This window comes from Anas platyrhynchos, chromosome 3, assembly GCF_047663525.1.
Source record: "Anas platyrhynchos isolate ZD024472 breed Pekin duck chromosome 3, IASCAAS_PekinDuck_T2T, whole genome shotgun sequence".
In the NCBI taxonomy this organism is placed as follows: Eukaryota; Metazoa; Chordata; class Aves; order Anseriformes; family Anatidae; genus Anas; species Anas platyrhynchos.
Window position 1 is genome coordinate 58420867 of NC_092589.1, and position 16392 is coordinate 58437258.

The 16392-nt window shown below is 39.9% G+C and overlaps 1 protein-coding gene across 10 annotated transcripts in view; it reads right to left on the minus strand.

Moving 5' to 3' along the window:
* The window catches only part of ADGRG6 (adhesion G protein-coupled receptor G6), a 120955-nt gene extending 105658 nt beyond the window's left edge, over positions 1-15297 (minus strand). For 4 of the 10 annotated variants that reach the window (XM_038176570.2, XM_072035961.1, XM_038176569.2 and 1 more), the window contains exons 1-4: positions 15154-15297; positions 13475-13556; positions 13238-13343; positions 5848-6333 (exon numbers count right to left, since the gene is read on the minus strand). In XM_038176570.2, the coding sequence (XP_038032498.2) occupies positions 5848-6188 (341 nt within the window). In that variant the 5' untranslated portion in view covers positions 6189-6333; positions 13238-13343; positions 13475-13556; positions 15154-15297. Of the gene's footprint in view, positions 1-4645; positions 5118-5448; positions 5736-5847; positions 6334-13237; positions 13344-13474; positions 13557-15153 lie in introns of those variants that run through there. The other 6 variants (XM_072035962.1, XM_072035964.1, XM_038176572.2 and 3 more) reach the window with 6 other exon arrangements.
* Positions 15298-16392: the final 1095 nt, after the last annotated feature.

The window sequence follows — 16392 nt, forward strand, 5'->3', positions numbered from 1 at the left end:
TTGTCTGGTCCTTAACAGACAACAAGGTGGAAGACTGGTTATCACCAGGCTTCTAAGCAGACAGACGTGGTGATATTTCAGTAAAAGAATCAAAGAAGGTGAGGTGTTGGTTTTTTTTTTTTTTTGAGATTGTAAATTATGTAAATTGGATAAACAGTAAAATAAAACTTTTGCAAATGTATATAATTTGCATAATTTACATATACAAATATGTTTATGCTGTATATACAAAATGTGTATTTGTTATTAACTATACAAAGATACTGTGTGAGATTTTGCCTCTGCTCTTGATCAGTCTTTCAATATTTTTCACTGATAGTATTTTGATAGCTAGAATATTTTAACTCGACAGCTTTAATGAAAATCCTGAAACTTTCTTTGCCTAAATCTAGGGGCTCATCTGTGTTGCCAGTGAAGTCAAGGACATGTTTATTATTTAGCAAAACTAATGCAGTTATATAAAAATCATTATTATTTATAACTTGAAGTTAAAGTTTTCTTTGATTTGTAGTGTATACGACCTTAAATCGCTAAACAAAAATGATTCCTTCATAGTGTGCAAAAGGGGAAACAAGAAAGGAGACTTGTAATGAATCTGGTCAAATCCAAAATTAATAGTGCTTTATTATACTCCTGTCTCATTTTATTCAACAAGCAAGGAACGAATTGTGAAACAACACAAATTATTTTGACCAACTCCTTCCAACTCCTATTTGGCAATGACAACCAGTAACTGACTTTAGTACAGTGAGATATTACCTAGTAATACTGGAAGAAAATCTTTAGCAGAATCCCGCAAATATTTCACAAGTCTGTGGCCAGCAACAGTACATGATGAAGAACCACAAATAAGTAGTCATGAAGAAACATTGGTTAACACAGATGTCTTCCAGGATAGTGCGTATTCAATATAGAAAGGAGAAAGTTGTTTGCAAGTGCCACTGGTATTATCTGTCAGGCTGGAAACATGAAAGAGGTAAGTAAAAGAAAGTACAGAGGAGTTCACACTCAGTGGCAAGAATACTTATTTTTTCTAAACTTGTGAAAACAGTCTTCTGCTCCACAGAGGCTGCTGTGAACCTGCTAGTGAAACCTGAGGGCAAATGTAAATCTTTTCCCAGTATCGGCTACTGTTGCTTCCCAAAGTGAAGTTCTGTAAAGTAGACAAGCCAAACTTAATGCAGAAAGATAAACCATTGTAAAGGAACAACTTATGTTTCAGTTTTAAAAGTGGTAGTTCATTAAACAGCTCCTATGGGCTAGATGCCAATGGGCCCAGGTAAATGACACTTCAACTGACTGCTGCAGTCAGTCAGCTCTCACTTCAGTGCAGTGTTACATGGCAAAAGCATCTGATTACAAAAGAAGTCCAGTTCTTTATGGGTACTTGTATCAAATTTGGAATTTGAAGCTGATTTATTTCTCTAAGATATTGTAAAGTCAAACTTAACAAGTGTTGAAGACAAGCACTGAACACACTGGGCTCTGAAATACAAGAATCTCTTTGATGAAGCCAGACACAAAAAATAACCAGATTATCCAACAATGGAAGTATTGTTCTTCAACTTAATGACCTATAAATCTCTGTTAAAATCTCAGACAACAGAATGCTGAGCTTTGGGAACATTTACTGTTCAATGTATATAATTCATAAATCCACAATGCCCTTAATATTAATTTAGAAAACTTACTTTGAACAGAAGTCCTTTTAAGTCACAAACAGTTATATACACATCGGAACATATACAGCATGCATACATATGCTCCCAGATGCATTTGTTTCTCATTTAATAGCTGGAGAATCCAATGCACAACTTTTGATGTACACAAGAAAAAAAATAATCTGGTGAGTTTCTACTGCCTAGGTTTCGAGTGCATCTACCCAGTCACATTGCCTTTAGTGCCCTTCTTAAAGAATCTGAGATTCTGTGTTAGTCTGACCAAACTATTATTTAAATTGGCCAATTTGTGTTTGCTAATGTTTACTTGCATTGTGGTAACACTCATAAGCCAGTACTCCATGTTAGTTTACAATATGTTTCCTCATCCTCACTTTTGTAAAAAGCACAAGTCAAGAAAGATTTCAAGAACATGGATAATCAACAACAGAACAGAGCATAAATAAGTGGAGAAAAGCAGAAAGGAATTACTATAAAGATTTTTCCCCAGAGGAAAAGGCTTAAAAAGGCTTAAAAAAGATATTTACACAATCGCTACAAAAATATACATTTCTCCACCGAAATGAACAAATAAATATGTAAAAAGTAGCAAAGCCATCTCCTTCACCTACATTCAGTATTGTTAGAGGACAAAACAATTTTATTTATGACATTATTTCAGATGGCTAAAATAAAAGCTTATCAAACTCAAACAAGAAAGACCACAGAATAAACTTGCTACCAAAGCAGTTGACTAATGCAGGCACTATGAGTCAGATCTGTTTCTTTTGGAGAAGACTTTTGGTTATCCATGGTACAAAGCATAACCTGGAGCAGAGTGCTATATGTGAGCAAGAAGGTCACTTATGTGCACATTTTTGAGATCTTGCATAGACAAAAACACAAAATTCAGAAACCTGGCTGCTCATAGTCTTACACTGTGGTGTGCACCTTTGTTCATACAAAAATTTGTCATGGATGGAAGTCAGGTAACACTCTGTCAAGAAAAAGGCTTTTTCCATACCCAAATCCTTCTCTGATAGTTATGTAATTATGAAAAGGAGTCAAAGCAACTAGTAAATACTTGCCAGGAATTTTAAAAGAAAAAAGAAAATGGAAATGTTATTCACTTGTTTATACCCACTAAGCTTATGTTTATTATAAACCTCATTTTCTTGATTATTAGTGTTAATGTCTAGAGTGGAACCCAAACACCATACGAATAATTTAACAGAAAAATTAGCAAACAGTTGTGGACTAGTTTATAGCTTATCAAGGGATGATTTGATAACATCTGACCAGTGCAACAGCACTGACTTGATGACACAAGAGACCCCTTCAGTTTTGTGTTCTTCTCTTAAACAGTATTAAAATGAAGTATTCTGTCTTTTAATATGAGAGAAGACAGAGACAGGACATGAGAAATGCAACATACTAAAACACACCAAAAAGTTAAGTAAGAAAAGGAATCCATAATAAAGATGATGACCCAGTTTCAGAACACTTGCAGATTTTTTCCATCTTTAACCCTGGATACATTAAAATTGATTAACATAGGCCACAATGTTTTTTTTTTTTGTTTTGTTTTGTTTTTGTTTTTGTTTCCCCCCTATTTTATTTCAATGTAACTGAAAAAGCCCTGTTCAGTCCCCCACTGGTAACAAGCTAGCAGCTCTGAACATATCATCACATGTTGTCAAAAAAAGAAGCAGAACAACATATTACTGAGTATATTTGGGGACTATTAAAACACCTATGGTAGAGGTACATCCATTATAGTTTGATGTAGCTTCATGACGGCAATCTATGTAATACTGCCTCCTCCTCCCCCCCCAAAAAAATAATAATAATAATTAGGAAGTGTCCTTCCATGGAGTCTTACAGAAGAACTACTAAGTTTTCTATGAACTGGCATTATTGCCTTGCTGACACTGAGACAAGGCCAGCTATGCGCTCTAGCTACCAATCCAATAGTCCAGTCCACAGCTACTTTCATTTCCTATAACATAGGGAGACAATGGGCTTATTCACAATTCATTCCAGAAGAGCGAAATAGACATGTAATTTATCTAAACCATATATGGATGGTAACAACTCAGTTAAAGATTAAATTAGTGGGAGCATTGCTTCATCTAACTACAAAACTCTACGTGCCACTTGTCAGCTAGTGCAACTTCATCATCTTTTAGGGAGTACACAGCTCTGCAAGAAAATATACACAAAATGTGAATAATCCTGGAGCATATCATTTGTATACTGCATGGTCTCAAATCATGGAACAGATATTTGAATACACCATCTTCCTTGTTCAAAGCTTCGCAAAGTTCCCCACAGTGGGATGTGAATACTGCCGCAGGCAGAGTGACATGACTTTCTTTGGTCTTTGACATGTCTAAAGCTGGTAAGAAAAAATGTTGCTGACAGTTTAAAATTAAAAAGACAGATAACATCAATTTCACAATTTTTATATAGGTTGTAAACAAAAAGATCTTAAGCTTAATCACTCTTACGTAGAACTACAAGTGAAGGCGATTACAACTCACATTTCAGTTCCTGCAGATTAGCCTAGGAGTCGATTTTAATTTTGAAACCCTCACTTTAAAAGATTTTTGAAAGATTAATTACACAATGCCATTTGAAACTTTCATTCTGTTAAGCCTGACATGTTTCTAATTGTTCTTACAGTCAACCTAGAAAACACCCTCACGCTCATCGACTGAAATGAAGAAAATGACATTGCCGTGTAATTTAAACAATGCCAGCTGTACTAAGCCCCATCTCAGCACCTTGGCTTGCCTTCCAAAAGGAACTTTTCCGAGTTGCAGGCAACCCATTTGTTGAGTATATGTAGCTGGGCAGCACCGCAGCGCCAGTTCTTCAGGAACCATTTCTCAGTTATGCCTCAATTTCCCCGCACACCGCCCAAAGCCCTGCCTCTGCCCCCTTGCCCCGCTCCCCTTCACGTCCAGCCACAGGTCCTCTCCCACCTGGCCGTGAGCGCACCGCCGACACGCCTAAGCCCAGAGCTGCCAGTACCTTCGGCGGGAGCGTGTCAGCAAAGGCAAAACATTTTGGGGAAGGCACCCAGAGGCCACTGCAAGGCCTGCCCAGGGCCAGGCGGCCGGCCGGCCGGACAGACGGACGGTAGAGCAGCGGAGCCCCTCGCTGCCTCCGCAGCCCGCCGAGCGCTGCAGGGAGGAGCGGCGGGGCTGGGAAGTTTTTGTGGAGCCTGCCCGGCCCGCCCTCGCCCTCGCCCTCTTTCCTTGCTCGTGTTGTCGGCGCACCTGGGGGGCTGGCACCGGCGCCTGCCGTGCCCGGGGCTCCTCGACGTGAGCGGCCGCGGGGCTGCGGCCGGGCTGGGTGCTTCGGGCACCGGCGGGCACGGCAGGCAGCGGGGCCGAGGGTTTCGCTACTTGCCTCCAAGCAGAGAGAGACTGACGGGAGACGTCTTGGGAGCCGGATTACGGGGCTCGAGGAGAGGCAGCAGCCGCCCGGGACCCCGCGGGGCACACCGGCAGCAGCCGCAGCCCGCCCGGGGCAGAGCCGGGGCTGTCCTGCCCTCCCCGCCGCCGAGGTGAAACTCTCGTTTCCCCATTCCTTCAGCCCTACCTATCCGCGCGGCTCAGACCTGACATTACTCATCACCTACTGCGCGGAGGGGAGCGGGGAGCCCAGCCGATACGGCCCGGGTTTTCTCGCCCGACGACGGAGCCCGCGGGGTTTTCCGCGCTCCCCGAGCGCCGCGGGCGGCAAGCGGCAGCCCCCGCCCGAGTCCGAAGAAGGGACTTACATGGTGACATTACGGGGCGGCTCTCCTCCGGCTCGCAGCCACCATCCTCCCCCGCTGCCGCTCGCTCTGCCTCTGGCCCCGCTCCCTCACGGGCTCCTCACAAAGGTCATCGCTGTTTGCCCACCTCTCTTCCACACCCGCCCCCGCACACGCCGCCCGCGGCGGCCGGGACCGCGCCGATCCGCTCCTCCTCCTCCTCCCGAGTCCTCCTCCTCCTCCTCCTCCTCCGCCGTGATCCCCCCCTCCAGGGAGCTGCCTCTCTCGGCACAACTCGGGGAAACTTCGGGGCAGCGCGGAGCTTCCCCGCTGGGACAGGGACAGGGACAGGGGCAGGGACAGGAGCAGGGGCTGCCCCCGCCTCGCCGGTTTTTGGGGTGCGCAGACCTCAAGCAAGCTCACCTCGCAGGGGGTGCGCGCAGCCCCGGTGGCACCCCCAGGGGACGCAGGGCAGCGCTGGGGAGGTGCCGTGCTAGGGACAGCAGCCGCGGTGCTCGCAGCCTCCTCGCAGCATCTCTGGGGTCAAACGCACAGTGCACATCTGTAGGTGGATGGGGTAAGCACAGGCAGGCCTGCCTGCGTGACTGTGGGAAACAAACCTCCGTGCTGTGTCCCAGGGTTGCCAGTGCAGAACCCAAGACAGTTAAAGTGTGCCGTTTTTCTCTGCTCTTGGGATAGAAGATAGGTGGGTAAAGTCCATGCATCTCTGATCCATCTTCTTTCTGAAGCATGCAAACATACATTTCTGTATGCTGCTCACACAGGCTGTGCTGGCCCACACCTCAGTCCTGGGCACCGCTTTGGGAAGATGGTAGTTTGCACTATTTGCTGGTGATCTGCAGTTGCGTTGTTCCACTGAAATCTGAAGAACATGGTACTGCACCGGAGCTGAGGATCAAAGCATTCAAATGATAGCAAGGGAAACAGCAAAGCACAAGGTCACGAAAGAAATCCCAAATTTTCACAATACTCCTTGGATCTGCACTGGCAGGGTTAGGAAGGATGGAGAAAGAGAAGACTTGACATAGTGAATCATTTAATGCAGTTAGCACGCAATAGTACTTAAAAACAAGTTCCTATTAAAAAAAAAATCCCAACTTTTCATGAACTTTGTACTGAACATTAATATTCACTCATTCTGGTCAATTTTTATCATCTGTCTTTATAAACAGACAGCTGTAGCCTTCCTTTCACTGTAACTTCCTGGCACTGACCATGGGCACAGGATCTGCTGGGTCTGGGTTAGCCACATCACCATGGCCAGCTGCAGCTCACAGGTGTGCAGTATGAACAGTATTGTGCACGCTAGGCCTTTCCTCTACATCCAGGACTCTGTGCTCTGAGCAGGTATTGCTCTGCTTTCCACCCTGCCTCTGGGTCTGGTGCACAGGATGGATCCCCCCAGGGCACTTGGCGGCACTGGGAGAGGTACGTGCCAGCTCTCCTCCCAGACTTGCAGTCAGGTGCCCTGCTGTTTTCTGTAGCAATCATCTGCTCTATTTCAGGATGTCTAAAGGTTGTGTAGAACAACTTTATGTTGCATTTGCAATGAGTCCAATGTATTGATGCATGTAAGACTTACTCTATTATGTACAGTCAGTTTGTGCTTGGGCAATAAACCTGCAAGTTCTTGTCACCTGGATTTATTGTACTCATGCATTTACATCACAGGTGCAATGAAGTTTGTGCATCTAAAATGCATTGGACTTGCTGTGCAGGTGCAGATCAATTGACAATTACGCTCAATATCTCCTGGGCATATTGGACTCACTGTGTACGTGATGTACACAGTAAGGCAATAGCATCTGGAAGATGTCAGTCTGCTGTTCGTGTGCAGTGTGTATCTTCCGGCTATGTTGGAAACTTAATCTTTCTTCCCTACTTGGAAGGTAACAGCAGTGCCTGCAATTCCAGAACCTGGGAGTGGAGCAAAAAAAAAAAAAAAAAAAAAAAAAAAAAAAAAAACATGGGATTTTTCTCTTGTCATGCTTTCATTGAGCTGTTGCTTTTTGTTAATTCTCTGTTCTCAGTTTGCTCTTGATATCCAAACCAGCAGAAGCTGCTTTATATTAGGAAAACTAGTCATATATGTATTTATGTAAGCACGTATATAACAACTCATATATATATATATATATATACATATGTACACACGTTTCTGGGGAAATATATGATGGTACCCCACCAAGTGGCTTAAATTTTGTCAGTCAAAAGCAATGCAACTGGGGAGATTTTATACCAAGGCAGAGCTCCCCCATGCTGCAAGAGAGAACAAGAACTGTAGAAAGTGTTTCCTGAAGGAACTTTCTCTTTCACAGCAATATCCTTGCTACTTCAGGATCACAAAACCAAACACTACCTGGTTAGAAATGACAGTGTTGTGCTGTGGGGATAACAAGCAGTTAGACTTTCTGGATGACAAAGTAGGACTTTTCTTCTGGAGACTGTCTCAGAGTTGCAGAGCAGCAAACTGCAGGCCAACTGCTCTTGAGAAAATGGGCATCTTTATCTGGTAGCAGCTCACTGTGCCACATCTGCCTTTAATCAATAGCAAAACTACTTGGTGTAGGGTGGGTACTTGGAGAGAGATTACTTCTCTGAAGACAATGCTTTTAAATCAATTGTGAAGCCTAATATCACTGTTGAAACAAATTCTTTGTAAGTATAACAGACATCTTTTTAACAGCTACAGATATTTCCTGCTAACTTCCACAGTGTGGCTAATCATCATGTTGCTAAACTGTATTAACACAAGATGTTACAAAAGGGTTCAAGACACTGGAAATTCACCATTTGCATGTAGTGAAAAAATGAAAAGAACGAATATTTACTTTCAAGACCAATATGGAAAAGAATGAAGTTAATGTTCCCTTTGTAATTTTGAGGTAATTAATCTACTGCTGCCATAGCTGCGGAAGCCTGATATCTGATGTGTGTCATGCTGCTGCTTAGCAATAGAATTTGTGTGCATGGATTAAAGTGATTTTAAGGTCTCTGTCTCAGAGTGAGTGACTGCAGGCTACCTTGCAAGACCTGTCTCAAGTTAACATGGCATGCTCTGTTCTGCACAATATGCGTAAGAGGAAAAAAATCATCAAAGTCTGGGAAACAATGCTGTGATCAACCAGTGAAAAACTCTTTATATGGATATATACTGGGGGATACCAACAGAAAGGCAAGAAGATCTTTTCATTCTTTTCTTACTGTGTCTGTAGTGGCAATGACGCTTTATTTTTATTAAACTACAAACTGTGGTTGCTGAATACTGTTAGGTACAGGGATAGCATATCTATGAATATTCCAGACTGTGGCATGAAATATTAATAGTGAAAAATACTTGTATGAATTTTACAGGCCCTGATTTTTATGACTTTGTTCTATCTTTCTCTCTCTCATTTTTTATTTATTTTTTATTTATTTTTTATTTTTAACTTACGGTTAGGATTATGTCCTTACATTTTGTACAACATTGCATGGGCCTTTCTAAAATATTTTGTAAGAATATTAAAGCATGTTCCATGAAATAATAGTATGAAAAGTCACACTTTATATATTGATACTTCACTTTAAGGTCTTAGAAACAGTAATTTTCTTGGAACTTTTCTTTTGAAACTTTCCTCCTTACTATATCAATCACTTTTAGGAAAAGCTGTGTTTATTTTTCAAAGAAGTGTGAATACTGAAACTGTGGTGCCTGTAACAGTGCAAAAGAGAAAACACTTGAACACACAACAATAAAAAGGAAGCTTAAAATAAATAGTGCAATGCTATAAACTTATCACAAAATTTCAAGATCATATGCATTCTCAAAAAGTCTAAGGGAAAAAAAATTTGGCTTTATACCCTACAACCATTCCTGGCTTTCTGCCTGGCCATTCTCCTATCTTGGAGAAAACATGGTAGATACTTCCAGCTGAGTTTATAAGTTCAAAGGTGAGCTCCCAGAAGCTGGTTTTGAGGATCAAAGTCTGGACTTTGATCTAAAAGGTGAAGGTACAGGGCTGATTTGAACTGCTGCTCCCAATACTTATAATTCAAGAATTATTTCAGAGTGTTGAGATACAGCAGACTAGGACCCTGTTTCATTATGCTTTGAAATAAAATAATCTTTACAGTCCTGCAGCTCTTCCTTCTTGAGGGTCTTCTATCTCACCCAGACTTCCCAGCCCAGGTCAACCTTCTTTGCCCCTAGTGGGTCACAGTGGAAGCCACCTTTCACAGTCCAGAGAATCTGCCTGAACTTCCTGGCTTTTCTACTGTGTCTGCCAGAAGGTCTCTAAACATAGCCTCTTTCCTTCTTTTCCTGCATTTGAGAGACCACAAAGAGCCTTCCCTTTCTGCTTCAGGAGTAGATGAGGTAATCAAAGGAAGAGACAGGTTTCTGTCTTCAGTTCTTGTTTCTGGAGAGCTCTTTTCCCCTCAGCCTAAAGATGCTGTCCAGATAGGGCCAGTTCCCACTACTAAGGAACCAAAGAGGTGGCAAGTCAGTTTTCACTATGGTCCTTAATGAGATGGTTTTGTCTGTGTGCAGTGCAGGGGTGCCTTAATGCTGAGTGAGTGAATGTTTCTTGTGGACTGCTGATCCAGAAGGCAGGGTGAAATGGCATTCAGCTACTATGTGTGACCCAGTACCATGTAAGTATGGGCTTCCAGGGACCTGGCGGGTAGGGAACTAGAAGGACCATGTTCGCTAAAGTTCATAATTGGTGGTACTGTCTATAAATGGTTGCACTGAATTTAATTTCTTTTGTCTCCTGAAGACAATCATGAAGTGAACAGTGACCCTACTGTAATTTTACAATGCATGTGCAGAAGCTCAGGAGCTAACATACACTCATATGTTTGCCTTAGTGGTACTTCCTCTGTGTGCTTTTTATATGCGTACGAAACTTAGGTTATAAAATACTTCCTGTACTGAGGTTACCAATGGCTAAAATGCTGTGCTTTGTGCCAGATGAAATGTCTCTGATGAAGTGCTGAGAGCATGGCATATAGAGTGTCTGAACACATTGCACTCCAAAAAAATCTGCAAAGCCTGTGACCTCAAGCAAAGCAAGAGACAGTCTGGGCAGAGATAATTTGGGGAGTTTTCACAAAACATTTCCCGTTTTTAATCAGTGTCATTCTTTTCAGCCCATTTCATCTCCTTACCCATGATCAAGCATTCCAGAGGCCCTAAATGCATGGAGCACGCTGTCAGTGCTGTCCTTACACACATTTCTGATTGGGGAGGATGCTGGGTCTCCAGGCTCACCCACTTATAAAGGTTTACTAGACTTTCATTTTGTCTCAAGGGTAAGAGGAGACTCTGAACTTTTCCCAGCTTCAGATCAATGAACATAGGAGAAATGCTGACATTACAAGGTGAGACACTTTATTGTTATGAAGAACCTGTAGGATGATGATGTTGGCATCAGCCATGAACATTTATTAGGGACCTGATCTGAACTGGTCTCTGGTATCTCAACAGGAAGATAAATATGGTTAGCAAGAGCTTATAGAATCAGAGGATATGCAGGCAAAGCTAGTCATTTGTGGTGTGATACAGAGCACAAGGAGAAGCAACACAGGAAACACAAGATCATGAAAGAATTGAAAATCAGGGCTTCATCGAAGAGCTCATTCATTTCTACTAAGTATACTTTGAAATTATTAGTTATCAGATAAGAGAGTAGATCACAATAAGCTACCCAATTCTTTTATCTAAAAAAGTGTCTGTGTACCTGTAAGTCATTTCAATGCCATCAGTTAAATTAAACACCAGATGAACTCCTTAACCTTCTACGCAGACTAACCCAGAAGTTAGAGCTATTTAAAGAAGGTAACACCGGTTGCTGGTGTCTCCCCCAGAATATTAATATGAGGAGGAAACAAGTATTTTTTGTACAAATTGAGATAACACAGTTCTGTGTTCTACCCTAGCAGGTATAACCAAATATTTGGCTGGAATGAAAATGAACACCCATCCCTGAAAGCTTCTGAAATGTCAAAAAAAAATGAATTTTGCTTTGAATATGTAACTTATTAAATGACCAGATTTCAAGGAGCAAGGGTTTTAGCTGATTAGGCTAGTTTCTGGTACCAATTAACCTGATTCATCTCTAATTCTGTATTCTCAATTTTTTCAGTCATGGGTGAACCAGTTTGGAAGAGTTAATAAAACAAGTCATTCTTCACCTATTTTTAGAACCCAACTTTTCCTATAAAACAAATTCTGGGCAAGATTTCTCACTTCCGGTTTCTGTCCAGATGTTAAAAATTTGGAACAACTGGAAGAAAAGCTGACCTCATGGTATTTCCATCAGGTTCCACCAGTGGAACAACTGGAAACCTCATGAGGAAAGCCCTTCACTGTCTAAGTGTTCAGACTAGTTTTACAGACTCAAGAGCTTAGGAAACTTTGGATAAGCTTTGAATAAGCATCAAAATATTTGGATGTTTATCAGAAGTGAAACTAAAGTGAACATTATGAAGTTCATTCATCATTCTTTTTAAAAGCCACACAAGTGGTAACTAAATAGCAGGATCACATAGAAACAGAACTAACTGCACATTAATCATAATCAATCAAAAAGCTTTTTCCCATGTCAAAAAATGATACTTCTTTTATGCAAAATAGGAATTATCTGCTAAACAGGAGTGCAACGTTATATCCAAAATTTTTCAAAGAGCTGAAAGTTGCAGTTGTAGTGCAAAAACAATGCATTTGTACAGATGTATAAACCCTTCATGACTTTTAAGAGAATAAAGGAAAAAAATGAGACAGTTCAGAGTTTGAGATTAAGTAGCTATCAACTCTTCTTCTAGAATTTTTCACTGTGTTCAAGCTCAAACTGCAGTAGTTACATAGCAGTATTTTAAGCCACTACTGTATAGTATGCTTTTATATGTATGAATAAAACATTCTTGCAGTCCTACTTTTCAATAAGTTATACCAAAAAGAGAACAGCATTCATTCAAAACTAGGTGAAAAACTGACCTCCCTTTATAACTCAAATTCAATTTCTTGTGCATATGCTTTATTATAAATTACATGAGCATATTGTATCTGTTCCACGGAACAAGAAAGAAATACGTCTGTTACTTGAGCCTGAAGTACTTAATGGAGTTATACAGGTAACATCTGGTCTGGCAGCTTTCAGCTCCCCAAATTGAATGATTAAGCATGCTTTAAAAGCTGAACTAGATAGGACAGACTTTGGTGTGAGTTCAGAGCAATGATTCATACTTCAGACTGCCAGGGCACAGCCAGTACAAGAACTGTTACTTAAAATTAAAAAAAGTATTTGCCATTAAGAGTATGATCTCAGAGAAAAAAATCCAAAAACTGCACTTAATTTCAAAGCACATTTTAAATTGCCCCCACCATAATATCTGAATACACAGCACCCTTGAGAGGAGATACGGCCTTTTCCTTATTTTCCGAATAGGGTACTGCCACACAGAGGTATTAAGGGAAAAATTACAGAAAACAGCTCACATGTTAAATGTCCAGCCTGAAATACTTAGGCTATAATTTTCCATTGTGATTTTCATGCTCTATTTAAAACACTTCTATATTTTGAATGCATATTCCTCACGTGTAGCTGTAAGTAATCATCTGCCCTCATAGTAAAAGCTAACAGGGAAGAGGAAATACAGCAGTTAATCATGTTTTTTTAAATAAAGTTGGGACCTTGAGGAGGGTGCAGTAAGTAATGAAAGGTTGTATCTAAATATATGTCATTATGTGGTTACTTTCTACCATGTCCATCTCTCTGAGCTTCTTTCCAAGAATAAGTCCTATACTCACCTCTCTTTGAAACAGGATCATCCAACTCCAGAATTTCCACTTAAGCTGCCATATTTTACTCCAACTTCAACTGAAACTGTTACAATATCCTTGTTAGGACCTACAACTAAAAAAGAAAAATCTGTGAGAAAAAAAAAAGCTCATTGAAAGAGGGTACTATTTATTTATTTGAAGGAATGCTGCTAAATGAGCAGAATGCAGAATCCAGAATTACCAGATTATGTATATCTGTCTTACCCAAATTTGGAGGTTTCCAGAAGATGATTTAGGAATCTACACTTCTGCAGTACTGCTTACTACTTCTTTGTATCTTCTTTTCCTTTCACAGTCAGAACATATGCAAAAAATCAGAAAATATGCAAAGAAAAAGAAAATAGAAGAAAAATCAAAGCTATATCCATGTTATGAGAATGATTGCTATAATAGGAATATCTTTTTGTGAGTGTGGAGGATGAGGAGAAATACCAGTGGTGACTTTGCACAGAACAGTGATAGAACAAGGAAAGAAATTCAGTAATGGAGAAAAACACACCAAAACTTTTAGACTGCTTTAATTCAGAGTTGTAATGGAAGACACAGTCCTCCATCTGAATATGCTTAATTTGTTGTGAAAGGTGAGCTAGATGCATACGTTTTCAATTTATTTATTTTTATTTTTAAACACTGCTGTGACTCTCATCATCGAAGCAAGAATGCATCTACACATATTGCAACACAAATGTGCAATGAATGTCCCATGAATTTACCATTTAGTGAAGACTAAATTATAAATAATAATACAGATGTGCTTTCTGTATAAATTTATAATTACAAAGAGTATGTTTGTAGAATGTGCTTATAACCTGTGATAGCCAAAGTGAATTGGATTCACTTATTTATTTTACTGTTACTTCTGTGCTCATGTCTTGGTTGGTTATACTTACGCCTTTGTCTTTAATTTAAGAGAGAGTGTAAGAAAAACAGTTGGGGTTATATTTCTTTATGATGAATAAATATGACATGGAAAAATCTGGTGGGAAGGAGAACGTCTGCTTCCCTACTGTGAAATCAAAGCTTGACAAAAAATATGCAAGGAGGAAAGAAAATATTTGTCATTTAATCCTGTGTGAAACTTTCATGTTTTATTCTTACTGTTATAATTTCTTTCCTTCCTGCCCTGCTTCCCCCTCCCTTCCTTGTCCCTTCACCCCACACCTTCCTCCCTGACAAGCATATGATGGTACAATTTTTTAAATTAGACATTCTAAATTCAATGTTATTCAGCTTAACTCTACATGAAGACCTACTTAAGTGAAAAATTCTGACATGATTGTAAAGTATTCAAAAATCAATATATTCAGAGTATTTTGAAATAGGTTATTTTTTATTTATTAAAAAAAAATAAAACAAGCTTTTATTACCTAGATATGTTCAGTCATTTCCCTGAATTGTATTAAATTTTTGAAAGCATAACAAAAAGAACAAACTGTACTACAAAGTCTGTCAAAACCTCTTCCTTAATGAAAGAAAGAGAGAGAGAAAGAAAGAGAGAGAGAGAGAGAGAGAAAGAAAGAAAGAAAGAAAGAAAGAAAGAAAAAAGAAATAGAGACCCACCTCTAACTTTGTCATAATTTTAAGCACTGTTTTGCATTTCTGCTTGTGAAATACAGACCAGTCCTACCCTCCATAGAGCCATCTCCCATACTGTTTTGTTGGACCTTTGTTTAACTTCCTTAAGCATTACTTCATACGTTGATAAATTATATATATTCATACGAAGTCATCCTGTCAGAACTAGGAGTGTTTGGGGAAGGTAAGTGCAGAAGCAGCCGGTAGCATAATCCCCCACATACCACAGCTGTCTCCCCAGGGCTGTGGTTAAAAAGACACTGGAGAGATGAAACTACTCACAGCGGCAGCAAGAGCCTGTCACTTACCCATGGCAGATTCCAGCTGATGGGAAGAAAGCACTCATTTCTTTCTGAAACGAGGAGCAAACCTTTCCCGTGGACCAAGACGTGCAAGGGAATGACAGATCCCACAGCACAGGAATTGCAGCTGTTCCTGTGCTCCTGCAGCTCGCTTCACATCTCAGCCTTATGGTGTAAGAGGTAATCATGAGAGCAGCTGCTACTTACATGCTCTAAATTTTATAGTATAGCATACATTAGGATTATTGTTCTTCTAAGGAAAAGGAAAAAAACCTCTGCTCTTAGTATTAATAATATGAATTACTTTTTACTTAGAAACACTCTTAGTCTCTGAAATCTATTACAAGAAATGGTGACAATCCACTGCAAATAATGTAAATAGATAAGAGCTAAAATATTCAAGATTTCCAAAGATTAAAGATGTTTGAATATAATTTCTTATTTTCATTATTTTCTTATTTTTCTGTTTTAAATTATTTTCATTAGAAATGAGCAGTCATGAAAATACAGAAGGTTAAGGAATAAACCTAAAGTAAGTGCCATGCAAGAAAACATCTGAATTTAGTTGAATGGTCTTTCTGATAATCCACAAAGATTAATTAAAAAAAATACAGTAATTCTTCTGAAGTTCACCATTTTCATTATGATGTTAAAACATCTTCCTGCAGCTAACCTTTGTCTAATCTATGCTGAACATATTTATTTTTTCAAATAGAAGAGGAAATTCAGACAGTTGAATGTTAGTACTGCCTATTAATTTAACAACATTAATATTGTCAGTAATTTATCAAACTGGAGGTATTTGGCGGACCTGTTAGAGGTAATGACTCAGCAGCTCAAATATGTCCCTAAAGCAATGATCTAATAAACAGGTTCTTTTATGTCCTGTTATTAGAATCCAGTTCTCAGTGACTTGCTTTTACCATCAGCCATCATGACTCTAAACATCTGTCTTAGGACCTTTAAATAAAGTCTCAGTGGCAAGTTGAATGTACCTATGTTGAAGACTGACTTCTCCTTTATCCTAAGCATATATCTTTCAAGTTACAGACAAGACATATTAACTGAATGGCTTGGGAAGGCAACAATATCTGCCTCGAACTCCTCCTGTAAAAAGGAAATCTGCAGCACTAGGACCCCACTTACAAATAGCAGCCTTAGAGCACCTAAATAGTATGTTAGAAATATTAAAATGCTCGTAGTGTTATTTTGTCTATCTTTAAATATTATTACACAAGGCTACAT